General features: G+C 56.8%; 1 protein-coding gene across 1 annotated transcript; it reads right to left on the reverse strand.

Annotated features, from left to right (window-relative positions):
• Positions 1-649: 649 nt before the first annotated feature.
• Positions 650-13305, reverse strand: POMGNT2 (protein O-linked mannose N-acetylglucosaminyltransferase 2 (beta 1,4-)). Its single transcript, XM_054594561.1, has 2 exons — positions 13029-13305; positions 650-2634 (listed from the first exon to the last, which is right to left on the reverse strand). The coding sequence occupies exon 2, from the start codon at positions 2532-2534 to the stop codon at positions 792-794; it is 1743 nt and encodes a 580-aa protein (XP_054450536.1). The 5' UTR covers positions 2535-2634; positions 13029-13305; the 3' UTR covers positions 650-791.
• Between the last annotated feature and the right edge of the window lie 2732 nt (positions 13306-16037).

The raw sequence follows: 16037 nt of genomic DNA on the forward strand, positions 1-16037 counted from the left end.
ATCCCGTGGCGGGGGCGGGGGGGGGAGGGTCTGTCATGGTCTCGTGAGTGTGAATGTCCAGCTGACCCTGAACCGCTGGTGGTCACTGCTCCGCCTCACCACACCCTCTGCCACGCATTCCCAGGCTTGTAGCCCTTCTAGGTGGAAATGTGACCTTCACCCAGCAGTCAAGGTGAAATCCGATCAGCCGGCCTCCCTTTCCGGTCCTTGACGCTTTCCCCACTGCCACATCCTCTTGGTTGACAATTTGGACTAAAGGGCATCTCCCAGCCCCACTTCCTACCATGCAGTAAAAAAACTGGACCGAGATGTTTATAATCATTTAATGCATGTCCCTTTAGTGGGCTACAGGGGAATTGTATGGGGATGGAAGCTGATAAACCAGCTGCCCAAACCACCACATGATCGATTACTTGCAGTTTCCAGAAGCCTAGGAACCAGCCAGAAAGACTCGGTAGGGACCAACATGATCGCCCAAAGAGGTTCTGTAGGATTCTTACCTTCCTTCCTCCTCTTCCTCCTCCTCCCCCTAAAGACCTTTTCCAGGGGTACGGATGCTCAGGATGGGAGAAGGGGACAGGGGCGGGGGTGTCCCATCGCACCACGGCGCAGAGGACTACTGCGAACCCCATCCCCCAGATGCAGTGAGAAGACACAGAGGCACAGGCCCGGGGCAGGCCTGCTCAATAAATAAACAACTCCCAGAAGCCACCAGGGGCGCAGGGAGGAGCAGGCCCAGGGGCCCTGAGCTGGGGGAGCCACCGTCCTGAGGCCTGGCCCCTGCGCGCTCGCTACGTGCTGCACACCAGCACGTCTGCGAAGGGTCCCAGCAGGAGCTTGTTGAAGATGCAGCGGACCCACACCAGGTAGGTGGTGAAGGGCTTGATGTTCTCAGTGAAGGTGTGGTTCTGCAGGGCCAGGATGTAAGGCACATAGGTGTTCTCCCCCTGCTCCTGCAGCCACACCTCGTACTTCACCTCCCTCACCTTCAGGTACTTGAGGTTCCACGGGATCTGCCAGGAGACGGTGAGGCGGGCCTCGGCGGCGCCCTGCACCGACGCCTGGCACCGCGCCTCCCGCACCTTGCCAGGGTAGAGGCCGACCGCCCACTTCTGCTTCCGTGGCCCAGGCCGGCCCTTCACCACACGCCGTATAGTCTGGATGAGGGATGGGATGTCCACCTTGGTGTCCTGGTAGATCCGGAACAGCCACTCGGGGTTGCGGCAGCAGAGATGCCGCGGGACCTCCTGGCTCTGTAGGATACGGGCCTGCTCGGCCTGATCCAGGTGCGCGATGCCCCCCTGGTCCCAGGGCCGCTCGGGGTGCGTGACCGTGTTCTCTGGCAGCGTGTTCCGCCAGGCGACATAGTGAAGGTCCATGCCCGGCAGTGTGGCCAGCGTCTTGTAAGGGGTGTAGTGGTCAGGGTTGACGGCATACGGGAAGAGCTCCACCACAGTGGCCCCGCGCGGCAGGAAGAGCGCCGTGACCAGCTGCGCCCCGTGCATGCTGACCAGCATGGAGGCGTTGCTGACCAGCCCCACGACATCCGCAAAGGCGTGGTCCTCCAGGGACACCGTCACCGTCTTCATCTGGAACTCCTGAGCCAGCGCCAGCAGCAGCTCTGCCTCGTTCAGGATAAGCCTGTTCTCCGTGCGGCTGAAGACCAGAATGTAGTCCTCGCCCAGCGGGGCCCCCGCGTGGCTCACATTCAGCTTTTCCCTCATGAACCGCGCGAACTGCCGGATCTCGTTGCCAGAGACGAGGATGTTGGCCTTTGGGCCCTGGGGCTGCACGAAGCCGTACTGGTACCAGGTGGTGATCTTGGAGAGGCCTACGAACGCGTGGGAGAAGCACAGCAGGCGGCCCAGGGTCTTCAGCTGGGCCCGCAGGAGAGGCTGCTTGGGGCTGAGGAGCTTGTAGAGGTCAAAGTGTGCCCCCTCGCCCCAGCCCTCCATGAAGAAGAGCCGGGCCTCGCGTGCCAGGCCGGGGAACTGGCGCAGGGTGTAGAAGAGCGGCAGCAGGTCGTCGTGGAAGACGTGCATGAGGTTGTCGGGGTTGAAGCGATTGGCAATGAGAGCCACGTCCGGCAGGAACACCGGCTTGGGCAGGAACCGCAGGGCGGCGGCCGGCAGCTCCACGAAGTTGAAATACTGCGTGTTGTGGTCGTCCACGGTGGACAGGTCCAGCAGGGCTGGCTGGAAGCGCCGGGAGCCCAGGTTGGGCAGCATGACGGAGGCGTTGCCGTGGAAGAAGATGAACTCCTCCGCCTCGTTGGAGTAGCAGAGCCACTTGAAGCGGCAGATGCGGTCGGTGTGCGTGCGGCCCGTGCACACCATGTGCGTGCCGCCCTCCATCAGGCTCTGCAGCGCCTTCGGGTAGTCGATCCTCGGCGCCGGCGCTGCCTCGGGGGCCTGCCGGCCCAGGGCCAGCTCCTCCTCCAGGCTGGCCGCATGCTCACGCAGGCGCACGTGCTTCCACAGCACGGCCGCCAGCACCGACACCAGCAGCGCGTTGACCACGGCCGAGAGCTGCATCCTAACGCCGCCACCGCGGGGCCCTAGCAAGGTGAGGACAGCCGCTGGGAAGCGCCGCAAGCCATCCCTGCAGGCCCCCTGAGCATGGACCAGCAAAAGCCTGTGAGAGAGAAGGACAGGGAACAGGTGTTGGCACAGTCTGTCCGCGGCTGCCGCTGCGGGCCGGGCGCTGTGCTCAGCTCTGGGTCCCGGCCCCCGCGGGGCCCGGACACCTTTCTGCGCACACCGGCAGCGCAGTGGATCGGACCTTTGTGCAAAAGTACTTACTCCCCGGACCCCGCTGCTTCCGCGGGACCATACACACGTCTACACCTTGACTCTGGGCTTGGCCACTTGCCTTCACCCAAAAAGAAACAATAAAGAAATCGCTATTACAAGTGACAGAACTCTAGAGGGTCGACGAGTCATAAATTAATATTCAGAAAAGAGAAAAAAATAAAGCTCTCCCAGGAGGAATAAGACACAGATTGTGTGGCACAAGCTGATGCATGTTTCACTCCGATCATACAAAGAACGGCTTCCAGTAGAAAGTAAAGCTAAAACCCATACACCCAGGGCTATCGAAAAGCAAGACCCCCAGGAAAGTGAAGGGGGAAAGAGAGGAAAGGCCCGCCTCCAACCTGAGGGGGCATCCCAGCCCCAGGTACTCACCTGTCCAGTGAGCATTCTGCCACCTGCCCTCCCGCATGCAGGAGCCCCTGGGGTGAAGGCAGGCTTGGGGGTTGGAAGGTGGAGGGTGGGGCCTGCAGGCGGGAAGGAGGCCAGGGTTGTCCCTTGGGCCTGGGGGGCTGAGTGCAGCAGCCGGTCCACGGAGCTCAGGCCTTGAGGCAAAGCTTACGGGAGCCAGGCAACATGGGGGTTGGGGGTCTTGTGGGGCAAATGAGCAACGAGGCAGGAACCAGTCTTGGGGACTGGGGACGGAGGGGACTGTTTATCGCATGATGCTAAGTCCTCCATGCCCCCGAGTCCTGCTGGACTGGTGCCGACAGATGGCGGGATGAGCACAGGCACCCTCCCTGGGCACTCCAGGCTCTCAGGTACCCTTCGAAGGGGGTGCGGGGTGTGGAAGGCAGGTTTGCTGGGGCTGGACGGAGCATCGCGCTGGAAGTAGTGCAGTGCTAAAGCTCGGGGCTCAGAGCGCCTGGGTTTCTTACCCGACCACCGACGAGCCAGGCAGCCCGCACCAACGTCCGGTGGGAGCACATGCACAGACACCACCCTCCCCGGGTGGGAGAGCTGAGGCGTGTTCACAGCGGCTGCCAGAGCTCCCTAAGGACGCAGCAGGCCCCCGCGGTGGTGACAGGCTTGATGCACACCCTTGTCCCTTCCGCTGTCTCACTTCTCCCCTCCCCCGTTCCTGATCACTGGGAGCCAGTGCAGATAATCTCCGTGCACTTGAAGCCTCGCCTCGGGATCTGCTCTGGGGCCACGTGGATTACGCGGATACTGCGGCCTTTCACCACGGGGAGACAGATGGAGAACCGCCCTTGGACTTTCACCTGCTGGGAGGTCCCCCCGCCGAAGTGATGTGGGAGAAAGGCAACAAGTACTGGGAAGTCACTGCATGGTCACCATGGAGGGGCCCACACTCCCCCTGGGTCCCCGCCCCCCAGCTGTCCTGCATAAGCCAGCACAACTGAAAGATCAAGCAAAGTCCTCAGAAAGGTTTTCAAAAGGGAAGAGATGGAGGCAAAGAGTACATTAATCAGACCCCTGGTTCTGCAGAAGATCAGGGAGGGCTTCCCCCATCGCTGTATAAAGTGTTCCTGGATAATGAACCCGACTCCCTGAGAGGAAGATTCAAAGCCGTGAACACACGGGTGGAGTCGCTTAGTGGGCCACAGCCCCAGCGACACCCCCTTTCCCCAGGCCAGGTGCACTGTCCTGGGCCTGCCAATGCCTGGGCTGTGTGACCCGGACACCGGACACCCGGGCCGGGCTCAGGGTAATGAGGGCGGGCAGGCACGCGGCCTGGTGGTGCCCACGTGCCTCAGTCTGCTCGGGCTGCCGTCACAAAGCACCGCAGACTGGGGGGCTTAAACAACAGACATGCTTTTCCTCACGGTTCTGGAGGCTACAAGTCCAAGATCAACGCGTCAGCACGTCTGGTGTCCCCCAAGGCCTCGGCCCTTGGCCTGCTCGCCGTGTGCTCGTAGCCTCTTCCCCATGTGTCCACAGAGAGAACGAGGACCCTGCTCTCGCTCCCTCTTCTCATGACGACGCCAGCCCTATCCAATTAGGGCCCCGCCCTGATGACCTCGCGTAACCTCAGTTATCTCCTTAAAGGCCTTGGGGGGTTACGGTTGGACGATGTGAATCTGTGGGAACATAATTCAGTCCATGACACTGCTCTGCTGGTCCTTCCAGAGGAGACAGAAGTCCACTTCAAATGTCAAGCATGCTGCCATATACCTTCCGGCAACTGTTCACACTGAATGAAGCTGACACGCAGGCCCGAGGGCTGAGGCTGCTGGCCTCTCCAGCTGCTCCACGTCCCCAGCTTCCCGACAGCCAGAACCAGCTGCTGCGCACCAGTCACTCCTCCAGGAGCAGGGCCGAGGAGGTCAGGGACTGTTGGCCCCCGCCCGCCCCCGCCCGCCGAGGACCCAGCCGGCCAACAAGGTGGCCATGCAAGGTTTTACGTCATTTTCTAACCATTTTACTTCCAAGGGCGGTTCCTAATTCTCTCGGAGAATTACAGCACGCTAATTCAGTCCCTGAAAAGTGCCATGATCCCACATGCAGCCAGGACTACTAGTGTGAGGGATGGAGGCGTTCGGTCCCGTGGGGACGTGTCTCACACCCGGGGAGTTAGGAAAGCGCAAACAAGTCCCGATGCCTCAAACATCCTCAGCATGACCCCTCCGGCCCCCACCTCCTTTTGTTACCAGAAGCAGCATATAAAGCTGGGCTAGCAACATGCCACTTGAATGTGCCCCAGAATTAGACATGTACATAGCAGCAGGTTTTCTGACGAAAGTATTTACCCTTCGCCAAAACGTCGGCAGCCTCTGCATGCTCCTGGTAAGACTTTGCGATTAATTGAGTGGGCATATTTAACACTTCGTTAAGCGTTCACATTTTTAGACTAAACCCTTGACGTGAATCGTATCTCCTTGTTTTGAATAAAGGGCCAAGCTGAGTCAAAGCTGGAGACATTAATGGTAGGGTGACAGCTGGCGACTGGGACGCGGCTTCCTTATCAATAAACGGTGATGGGACGCCTTCAAAGAGGGGGACCCCAGTAGAATTCCAGGCCGTGTGACTCAGGCGTGATGGGCAACGTTAGGCTCGGCCGGGGAAAGCCCAGGTCCCAAGGTCCTCGGCCCAGGCAGGACAGTGGAGCCGGCGGGGGCGAGCCCAGCCTCCCACCAGCTCGCCTGCACCCTCTCACCAGCCCCCCAACGTAGAAACCTTCGGTCGCACAGCCTGCTCTGACACCGTCTGGTTTTTGCTTGGCACCTGTCAGTCACCGGGAAGTTAGAGCCCGTGTGGGCCTCTCCGGCATCGCAGAACGGCACGACAGCGCACCCGTGTGGCCGTACACGGGGATGCCAGCAAGGACCAGAATCGCGCGAGCCTCTGCTGAGATGCTCAAACAGGTGGCGCAGAACACGCCTGCATCAGTTTCTCTGGGTGAAACTGCAGAGTCAAATACAATCCATTCTTACAGGGAAGGCTCCGACCCCAACGTGGACACATACCCAGTGGGTCCCCGGGGCCTTCCTGAGAGGACTGACACATCAAGAGAGGCAGCAGACAACTCACCACAGGAAGCATAACACAGTCACGGAGAAGCACGAAGTACGCACAGCACACAGGGGCGTGGCAGGAAAGAGCACTGGTCAGGGCTGGGGCCCCCCAGAGAAGCGACCTGGTGGCGAGGGAGTTCTCAGCAAGGTTTCGGGGATATTTTGGTGGTCATGGGGGATAAGGTGAACATCTCTGTTAAGTGTTCACATGTCCCCATGGGCAGTGACTGCTCCGAATCTGTCCACAGCAGGCGTCCCCATGCCCAGGGGTCACACGTGCCCGCTCAGCAAGTCCTGAGGCCGCTGGGCTCTCCACCCATCCTCGGGCAGTGCTGGCCAGGCCCACCGCTGCATGGCGCTGCGTTACCCGGCGGGTAGGAACTGGGAGCCGGGCTGCCGGCCAGGCATGGGCAGTGCCAGGGGGAGGCAGGGGGTGAAGCTGCCAGGGCACCTGTGGAGCCCCGCAGGCTCGGGTGGCCACTACAAAGCCCTCTGCAGGGGAAGCTGAGTGATGAGTGGCCAAGGCACTGGTGGTCGCTGCCAGCCACCCAGGGAGCCTGGAACCAAACATCAGCAGGAGACGGGGCAGGCTTTGGCTTGGGTTTTCTTCTCTTTTCTTCCCCCCCCCCCCTTTATTTTTATAGAGAGGGAAAAGAAGGGAGAAAGAGAGGGAGAGAAACACTGGTGTGTCAGAGGTACAGTAATCGGCTGCCTCTCGGCGCCCTCGAGCAGGGACCAAACCCGCAACCCAGGCACATGCCCTGACCGGGGATCAAACTGGCGACCTTTCGCTTTGGGGGACCCACTGAGCCACACCGGTCAGGGCCGGCTCAGGTTTTCCTTTGGCCTCTTCACCATCCAACAGCAGCAGCAGCAGCAGCAGCAGCAGCAACGCTGGCCAGTTACTAGGAGCCAGGCTCCCCACTTCCCAACGACAATCTGCGTTTTATAGATGCTCAAACCACAGCCAGAGTTGGAGCTGCCCAGAGTTACACAGGAAACAACCAGGAGGCCCGCTACAGCATCTGTGATCTTGTTTTTTTCTTTTTATCCGGAAATAATTCCAGACTTACAAAAACTTTCATGTATACTACAAAGAACTCTCCTACAGACTCACCAACTGCGAACTGGACACATTTTGTCATTCCCTCTTTTCTGAACCATTTAAAAATAAGTCGTAAACATCTTGCCCCTCTAGCCCTTAATAGTTCAGCATGTGTTTCCTAAGAATGAGAACACCCTCTTATGTAACATAAATTCGGGAAGTTAATATTGATATGAGATGGTCATTAACCCGCGGTCTCCATTCTGTGGCCCAGAACCCAATCCGGGGTGAGGCGTGGCATCAATGACCGGGTCTCTCCAGTGCCCTCCAGCCTGGGCAGCCTCTCGGTCTCTCCTTGACTTCCGTGACCTTGACCGTGGTAAGAGCGAGGGTCAGTTATTTCCTAGTCTTTTTTCTCAACGTGGGCTTGTCTGACGCTTCCTCATGAGTAGACGTGGGCTCTGCACCGTCGTCAGGAATCAGGGCCTACGGGCTCCACCGCGGATACGACCCTACTCCACGGCGTGGTCAGGGTCAAGAAGCGCTGTCCTGTGTGGGATGCCCGAAGGAGCAGGGGAGCCCCTGGACCCCGGGCAGTCTTCCGACACCCGAGGGGCCGTGCAGCGGGAGTGGGGCACCCAGGGGGCGGCTGCAGCCCTTTCTAAGTGACTCGGCACCCACGCGTGGTGATGCCACATGCAACCCAGACCCCAGGCAAATGGATGGACTTCAGGTGCACCCAACTCCGAGCAGCTGGCTGCCACCCTGCCCCTGCCCAGCACACCTGCGCGGGCTGGCCCAGAGCCCTGAACTGAAGCCAGCCGAAAGACGTCATGGGGTGGGGGCAGGGTGGGGGAGCGGGGTCTAGTGGGTGGGTAGGAAGAGGATTTCTCTAAGGGTTGAAGCTGTCTATACCCTGAGACGGAGGGACCAGCCACTTTGTGAGTCCCTGCGTGGAGGTCGGCCAGCACAACCAGGCCCGCCTGTGAGGGCTACTTCACAGGCACGGAGTGGGGCTGGGCTCGGGTCCCGCAAAGCAGGGCTCACATTGGGCCTCCTGGGGGGACCCAGGATCAGCATGACCTGGGAGGTTAGAAATGCAGGCTCCTGGGCCTCCTCCAGATTTGCTGAACCAGGATCTCAGAGGGGCACCCAGGAACCTATGCGCCCAGGGGTTCTTACACGTGCTCAGCATTGAGAACTGCTCGGAGGTGCTGCTAACACACCCCGATTCTGCCGTGCCCTACTTCTCAGCACCCGGCAGGCATTTCCGTCCAGCCCAGGGCAAACAACCAATTCGACAGAGGAGGACCCGCCCCCTCCATCAAGGCTCAGTAAACTCTGTCCCCAGCCTCGGCTGAGAGGATGCACAAGCCCCCATGCCAGGGCACACTGAGAGGCCCACCACACTTGGGGCCCCTTGGGAGCAAAGTGTCCCCAACCCACAGAAGCTGTACCGCTTGGGGCAAGAGCAGCAAAAATCTGACCGGGGCTTTCCTCTCGGCACGGCTAAATGGAGGAAGGGAGGAGCTGGGGTCTAAAGCAGCCACCAGCCAAGACACAGGGAGAGGCCAGACCCCCCTCCGCGCCCCCACCCCCAGCCTTGGTGGCTTGTATCACATGTTCCTCCCCACAGGCAGAGATAAGTGGGCCCCGGGACCGCCTCTCCAGCTCCTTAAGGTGCCTGCTCACACCCTCTCAGAAGCTCTGGGGCCCAGCACAACCGTGGCCCTTCCTGATGTCACCCCAAGGATGTGCCATGATTCCGGCCGCAAACCTCCACTGCTGGAGGACTTCGCATGGGTCTCATCAGTGGGTGCGTGTGTTTAAAACAACCTGACACAAGATTCTGGCCTGGGAACAGCAGTAACAGTGGCCACGGGGCAGACCAGGGTCCCCAAACCCTCCCTGGGCCTGGCTCAGGGCTGAGGACCCAGGAAGGGGCCCTCCGTTGCACTTTTCAAAGTGGAGAAGGCACAACTCTTAGCATGAGACCGCGCCAACGGTGCTCACCCCTGGCAGAGGGAAAAGCCTGGTTCTCTGCCAGAGGCCAGGCCCCGGAGCAGAGGAAGCCACAGTACCCAGGAGGACGGATCGCCGTCTGTGCTGGCTCAGGAACAAAGGCTGCTGGCCTCCGGGCGGGGGGTGGGGGGTCAGGGCCACCACCACCTCCCTTTGCAGAGCACCTACTGAGCGCCCGGCATGGTCCTCTGCCCTTTCCCTGCCCTCTTCATTCAAGCCTCGCAAACGCCCTCCTTGTAGGTACCGGTACCACCTCCATTTCCGTTTACCGTGAAAGGAGTTGATCTTAGTGAGGTTAAGCGCCTTGCTTTAGGTCTTCCGGCTCAAGCAGGGGGTATCAGGATTCAAATCTGGGTCTGACTCCAGGGGGCCGTTCTCTGGCACTGTGTCCCTTGGCCATCCGACTCGGAGGCACAATGAGTGAGTGACGGAGACAGAAGTAGGGTGCGCCTCAGGGCAATGCGTTTTTATCACGCGAGGGCAGAGCGGGTGTGGGTGGCTCTGGGAATGCAGACCCACGGCCCTCAGCTGTAACTTAGCAACCCAAGGCTTCCTCCGTGGGACTGGATCTCACCAGCCAGGCTCCGAGCTGCGTGCGGTGGCAGGAGGCGCAGGGCGCTGTGCCACTCTCTCCGCCAAGGGGACCCACTGGGGACCCACTGCTGTGACCATTGTCCCTCCCGCGCTGGTGCCATGCTGAGAGGGGTAAGCCATCAATTTAGAGCTGAAAGAGCCCTTAGAAATGATTTGCTACAACTCTGGTTTGGAAAAGAGGTCTTGAGAGGCAGCGAGAGCCGTCACAGGCACAAGATGAGAACAGTGGCACCTGGCTCAGCCCGCGGCTCCTCCCCACGCCCAGGCTTGCGGGTGGGCCTCCTCGCCTCCCAAAAGCAGACGGCAGGCCCAGAGAGAGGAAGCCAGTTCTGAGACCCTTCCCAGCCCCTACACAAGACAACTCTTCTTCCCCCCAGCCCCGTGGGTCCTCACTTCAGCCACCTCTTCCTCACACTGCATCGCCCAGACTCACCCAGTGGGCAGCCTCCTCCAGCCTCACACAGGACCTCACACAGGGACAAACACACAGCCGGGCTGCTGGGTCCCGCCTCTGCTCCAAGCGGTGTGAGAACACCCTGGCCCTGAAAGGGCAGGCTGCCTCTGGTCCCGGTTGTGCTTCAAAAGCCGCGAAGACCGGGAGGTGGGGAGTTAAAAGGCACCGTTCCCGGAGCTGAGATGCCAGCATGGGAGCTCCTGTCCTGTCGCTTAGCAGCACTGTGACTCTAGACCATCTCTTCTTCTTCCTTTCGACCTACAGAGAGCTCTACATAATTAATATCTACACCTTGATGAGTTAGGAGATATGTACACACCAGTGAATCCATCACCGTAATCCATATGCCACAAACCTACCCATTACCTGCAAAAGCTTCCTCCTGCCCTCTTATGATTCCTATTATTTTTTTTTGTGTGATGAAACCCTTAGCACATCAGATCTATCCTCTTAGCTAATTTCAAGTATATAATAACACAAAAATCATCACCTATAGGCACTATGCTGTACAGTAGATCTGTAGGATGTAGTTATTTGTGGACCTGAAACTTTGTGTCCTTTGACTAATACTTTCCCGTTCCCCTTCCTCCAGGCCCCGGCAACCCTGTTCGACCCTCTGCCTCTACGAGTTTGGCTCTTTTGGATCCATCACTTAAGTAGTGTCACGTGGTATTTGTTCTTCTGTGTCTGCCTGGGCCAGTTCTTGACCCCTGCCAGCCTCCACTTCCTGATCTGAAAAACAGCACAACGATGCCTACCCTTCAGGGTGGTTTTGTGATTTCAAAGAGACGGTACAAGCGAAGCACACTGTCCGACAATTCCTTTTATACTATTATTCTTGACCGTAACAATGACATAGCGACTCCTATCCACTGGCCCGCACTCCCCGCCTGGCACAATGTTAAGTGCTTTACATGAATTATCTTGTTTGTTCATCTCACATTTGAGGATGCAGGCGCAGAGTCGTTAAGTAAATTGCTCAGTGTCACACAGCTATTAAAGGGGGGAGCTGGGATTCAAGCCCAAGTCTGACTCCAAAGCCTATGATGACATTTGTGGGTCCCCTTTCAGAGTCATCATTTCATCCCATTTAAAATGCCCCTCAGGTGGTGAGCGGGTCCTGGAGGGGCAGGGCCACCAACAACCAGACTGAGAGTGACGAGGATCCTTGGGGAATGGAGCATTTGGTAATTTCATTTTCCAGTTAGCTCAATATAGTCACTAAAAGCCTTTGTTTATAGCTAAATATTTTCGAAAGCAAAGCTTAGAGCAAGAGCTTGCCAACCAGAAGGCCAGTTTGAAAAAAGCTGCAGCTGCTTTGACAGCCCACCACGTCCTGGCCACCAGGATGCTCCCACGTGTGCCGGAACCTCGCCGCCAGCGCTCCTCCCCACCTCGCTGAGCGTCTCCGCTCCCCATTTTCCTCGCCTCTGGGGGCCCGAGGCTCTGAACCGACGGGCTGGCCACCCCCCGGGGAAGAGAGTTCCTTCCTGGCTGTGCCTCCACCGGGGGCTCAGGTTCCCGTCAGGGATGTGAAAAGAGGAACTGGAGGGTCTCCGAAGCCTGGACAGCAGAGAGGGCGGCGAGTTCCGGCGCAAACTCAGACCCGGCCTCCAGGCTCGCCGCTGGCATTTTCTACCCTTGGCGACCACATGTGCTGACAACTGCCCAATGGTCATCGTAGGCCAGGCCCCGGGCTGAAGACTCGTTGGGATTATTTCATTTAATTGTCACAGACACGCAGTGATGATGGTACTTTTATTCCCATTTTGCAGAGGAAGAAACAGGCTCACAGAGGATAAGTGACTTGCTTACGGGCACACAGCGGGTGAGAGTCGGATCTGAACGTCCAGCACGGGTAACAGTGAACATCCGGTGAAGGAAGGCTGTCCTACCAGAGCTCTCAGCCACTAAGTCCGTTAGCCCTACCTGGGCGGGTCTTGCCCCGGCCAGGAGTAAGCTTTGCGGGTTGGTCGGCATAAAATAAACAGACACTGGGCGCCCACCACCAAGTGCAGGGCTTTGGCCCGAGGACCTCAGACTTTGGCGGCAGATCTCCATCAGAGACCTGGAGAAGGGTTCCTACACCTGGGGTCCGGAGTCCATGGGCCCCTCCTTCAGAGGCCACCCAGGCACTGTCAAGCAGGCGTGTCTTATCACCAGTCTCACAGTAGGTGCCTTGTGGAGCCCCAAGTAGCCAGGGATCGGCTGCAGGCCTGTCCAAGTACTGCTTTCTAGGGGAGCTCGGGAGGCCCAGGCCCTCTTCGCTCACCTCGCCGGGGCCCCCGCCACCTGCGTCTCACGCGCACCATCATCTCCCAGGTAAAGCGCTCGGGGACCCGCTGCCAGCGCCTGCCCCGAGCCAAGGACTTCAGCGGGCACGGTGCGGCTCGCACCACCAGGACCCTCAAGGTCCACCCCTCCCATGACCCCTACTACCTCCCGCGCCTCCTTCAGCCCTCATTCCACGTCACCCCTCCGTTCTGCAAACTCCCCTGGGCTCCCCTTCACCCAAGGGCCAGGCGATCCCGTCGTCCACTCCCCGGGGAGGTCCAGGGGCCCCTCACTCAACTCCAAACCCAGCCGGGTCGTGGAGACCTCGCCAACCTCGAGCGCGCGCGTCTCACCCGCAGCTGGGGCTCCGCGGGGCTGAAGCCACCTCTGCTCGCGCGTCCAGGAGTGCTTTCTGCGGCGACAGCTCTGGCTGACTCCGCCGCTGCAACACCGCCCCGGCGCCTGCCCAAAGTGGGGAGGCCCAGGCACCGAGCTCAAGCAGCTCCGCGCCGTCCCATCTGCCACCGCCGGGCTCGCGGGTGCCCGCCGCGCGCCTGCCAGACAGGCGAGCCGGGCGCGGGAGTCCCTGCGTGTGCGCAGGCTCACGGGCACAGCCTCCCGGCCCTCGCCCAGAACGCTCTCCGTGGCTCCGGAATTCTGGGAATTGTAGTTTGAATCGGAGAACAAACCGGCTTTCCAATCCGCGGGATCCTGGGAGTTGTAGTTTGCTTCGGGAGAGGCTGTTTTACTTGGTGTTAAGTTTATACAATTATGGGAGTCCTGATAATAAATTTAAATGCAAATTAAACCAACAATCAGAAGCTATTTTAAAAATCAAAGTAAGTATTTTTCCGTTTATAATGCGCACTTTTTGCCCAAATTTTTGAAGGAAAAATAAGGATGCGCATTATACATGGGTATAATGATTCCATGCCATAGGTATAATAGATAATATAATCCCGTATATAATGATCACAAAAATAATATCATATCATATATAACAATCCCATGTATAATGCACACAAAAATAATGTTATTACATTATATTTTATATATTTTTTATTATCTTACATTATTTTTATATATTACATTATATTCCTTGTTACAATCTATGTAACAAAAATGTGGGTATGCATTATACACAGCAAAATATGGTAATAAGTTCACGTACTTTAAAAATTGCAGTGTGACAGGTTACTTAAATACAAAACACCATTCCTCTTGTGCGGCGCCTTAATCTTCTCAACCTCACCCAAACCCACCGGGACTGACCCGCTCCTCAAGGGCAACCAATCCCAACTCTCACGGCTGCTGCATCTGGCATGTACTGCCACTGCTTGAAATATACATATGCCTTATTTCTTCATTTATGAATTTTAGGCCTCTTGGCTCTTTGCTAGGAGAGATTTGAATTTCACTCATTTCCTTTTTTTATTTATTGATCTTGGAGAGAGCAGGAAAGGGAAACATCGATTTGTTGTTCCACTTCGCTGTGCATTCATTGGTTGATTCTTGTACGTGCCCTGACTGGGGATTGAATCCGCAACCTTGGCTTATCCGGACGAAACTTAAATCAGCTGACCTACCTGGCCAGAGCCTGTTTTGATTTGAGGTTGAAAAGCGCCTGTGTTGAGTATTCGGTCCTCTGTAAGAAAGCCAGTGATGGGCAGCTGATGGAAAGGGACGCCAAACCGCCCAAGAGGAGGGTGGGGATTGTGTTCCAGTCAAAGCAGGATCTTCTGGTTAGGATCCCAAGAGGACATGACCTGTGGGTCCCTAGGACCCAGTTTGCAGACAATGATGATGTTTTGTTTTATGAGTTCATCGTATTTTAAAGACTATTCTGGCTCTGGAACATTAGGTAGGGTTTTATTTGTTGGCAGAAGCTTTAATAGACCGGAAGAAGCAAATACTTTCCTTTTAGTAAATATCCAAGGTGGGCTGGATAGCTGGCTTTCTGAGGTCTTGCCAATACTTTCAGTGAATCAATAATACTCACACAGCACCAAGCTGTGCTTGACATTCCTTTCAGCTGAGCCCTGCTGCCTTCCCCTGGAGTCACACTGTCTTTCTAGTTCTCTGTGTGAGTGACTCCCAGACCCACACATCTAGCCACACATTCCAAATCCACATTCGTGACCAAGTTGCCTGGGACACAGCTCCGCCGGGCTGGCCTGCCAGCATCTTCAAATCTATATGACAAACATATGATGGTAATACTGGGGATGGGTCTTAAAATATATCTGCACATTATTTTACTCTCCTTCCTTTAAAAGGTAGAGTCGAATTCCCTTTCCTTTGCATAACTTAGCGACTCAGTGGCAAAACTTAATGACTCACTTCTAATAGATAGAATATGTCAGAAGTGATGCTCCATGACTTCTGAAACTAGGTCATAAAAATGATACAGCTGCTGTGTGTGTGTGTGTGTGTGTGTGTGTGTCTGTCTTTGGAACTTAGCCATTGTGTTGCGAGGCAGCTCAGCCACATAAAAAGGACACACATGGCTTTATCAGTGAGGTCAGGCTGCCATCACAAAGTCCCACAGACTGGGGGGCTTAAACAACAGAAATTTACTCCCTTACCGTTCTGGAGGCTGGAAGTCCAAGATCAAAGTGATGGCAGGTTCGGGTTTTTCAGAGGCCCCCTCCCCACAGACCTCTCTCCATGGCCTCTTGAATGTCTTCATCACCAGGTGGTTTGCTTCCTCCCAGAGCAAGTGATCCGAGAGGCCAAGGCAAAGGCATACCACGTGACCTAGCTTCAGAAGCCTCCGAAGCCTTGCACGCTGTCACTTGTGCAGTATTTTATGGTACCATAGGTCAGCACCGGCTCCGTGAGGGAGGGGGCCAGGCAAGGATGTGAACACCAAGAGACGAGGATCGTCAAAGATCTTCTTGGCTACCACAATGATAGCGAGAGATGCCATCTGTTCAGCATCTATTACATGCTTGGCTTTAGATGGAAATGATCTCATTTAATCCTCATTACAACCTTTCGTAGTAGCTCATTTTTGTCCCTGGTTTACACAGGAGAGAACAGGCTAAGAGTCATTAAAAATCTTGCCCAAGGCCATGTAGTTTAGCAGTTGGAAGAGATACAGGTACTGAGCTCAGTGTGACCCTGTACCAGCCTCTCCTTTCTCTCCCTGGGGCTGAACCCTCCAAACTTTTCCACCCCTTAGCTCCCTCTCCCTCCCTGTTGCCAAGTTCTATAAATTCCTTCAATGTTTCCCCTCCTCCTCTTCCTTTTCCAACCTTGCTTCTACTGTCCTGATTCAGGGGGGTCCTATGTGTATTTGTTATTTCAAAAAAATAAGGTAAAAAAAAAGAAAGTACATGTCTGTTAAATTAATGAAAAAA

Source organism: Pteronotus mesoamericanus, unplaced genomic scaffold, assembly GCF_021234165.1.
Source record: "Pteronotus mesoamericanus isolate MK-2021 breed Mesoamerican mustached bat unplaced genomic scaffold, CSHL_Meso_final scaffold_533, whole genome shotgun sequence".
Classification (NCBI taxonomy): Eukaryota; Metazoa; Chordata; class Mammalia; order Chiroptera; family Mormoopidae; genus Pteronotus; species Pteronotus mesoamericanus.

Bases quoted from the DNA above. Each gene is read 5' to 3' on its own strand.
- POMGNT2 (XM_054594561.1), bottom strand. From the start codon at position 2,534: ATGCAGCTCTCGGCCGTGGTCAACGCGCTGCTGGTGTCGGTGCTGGCG.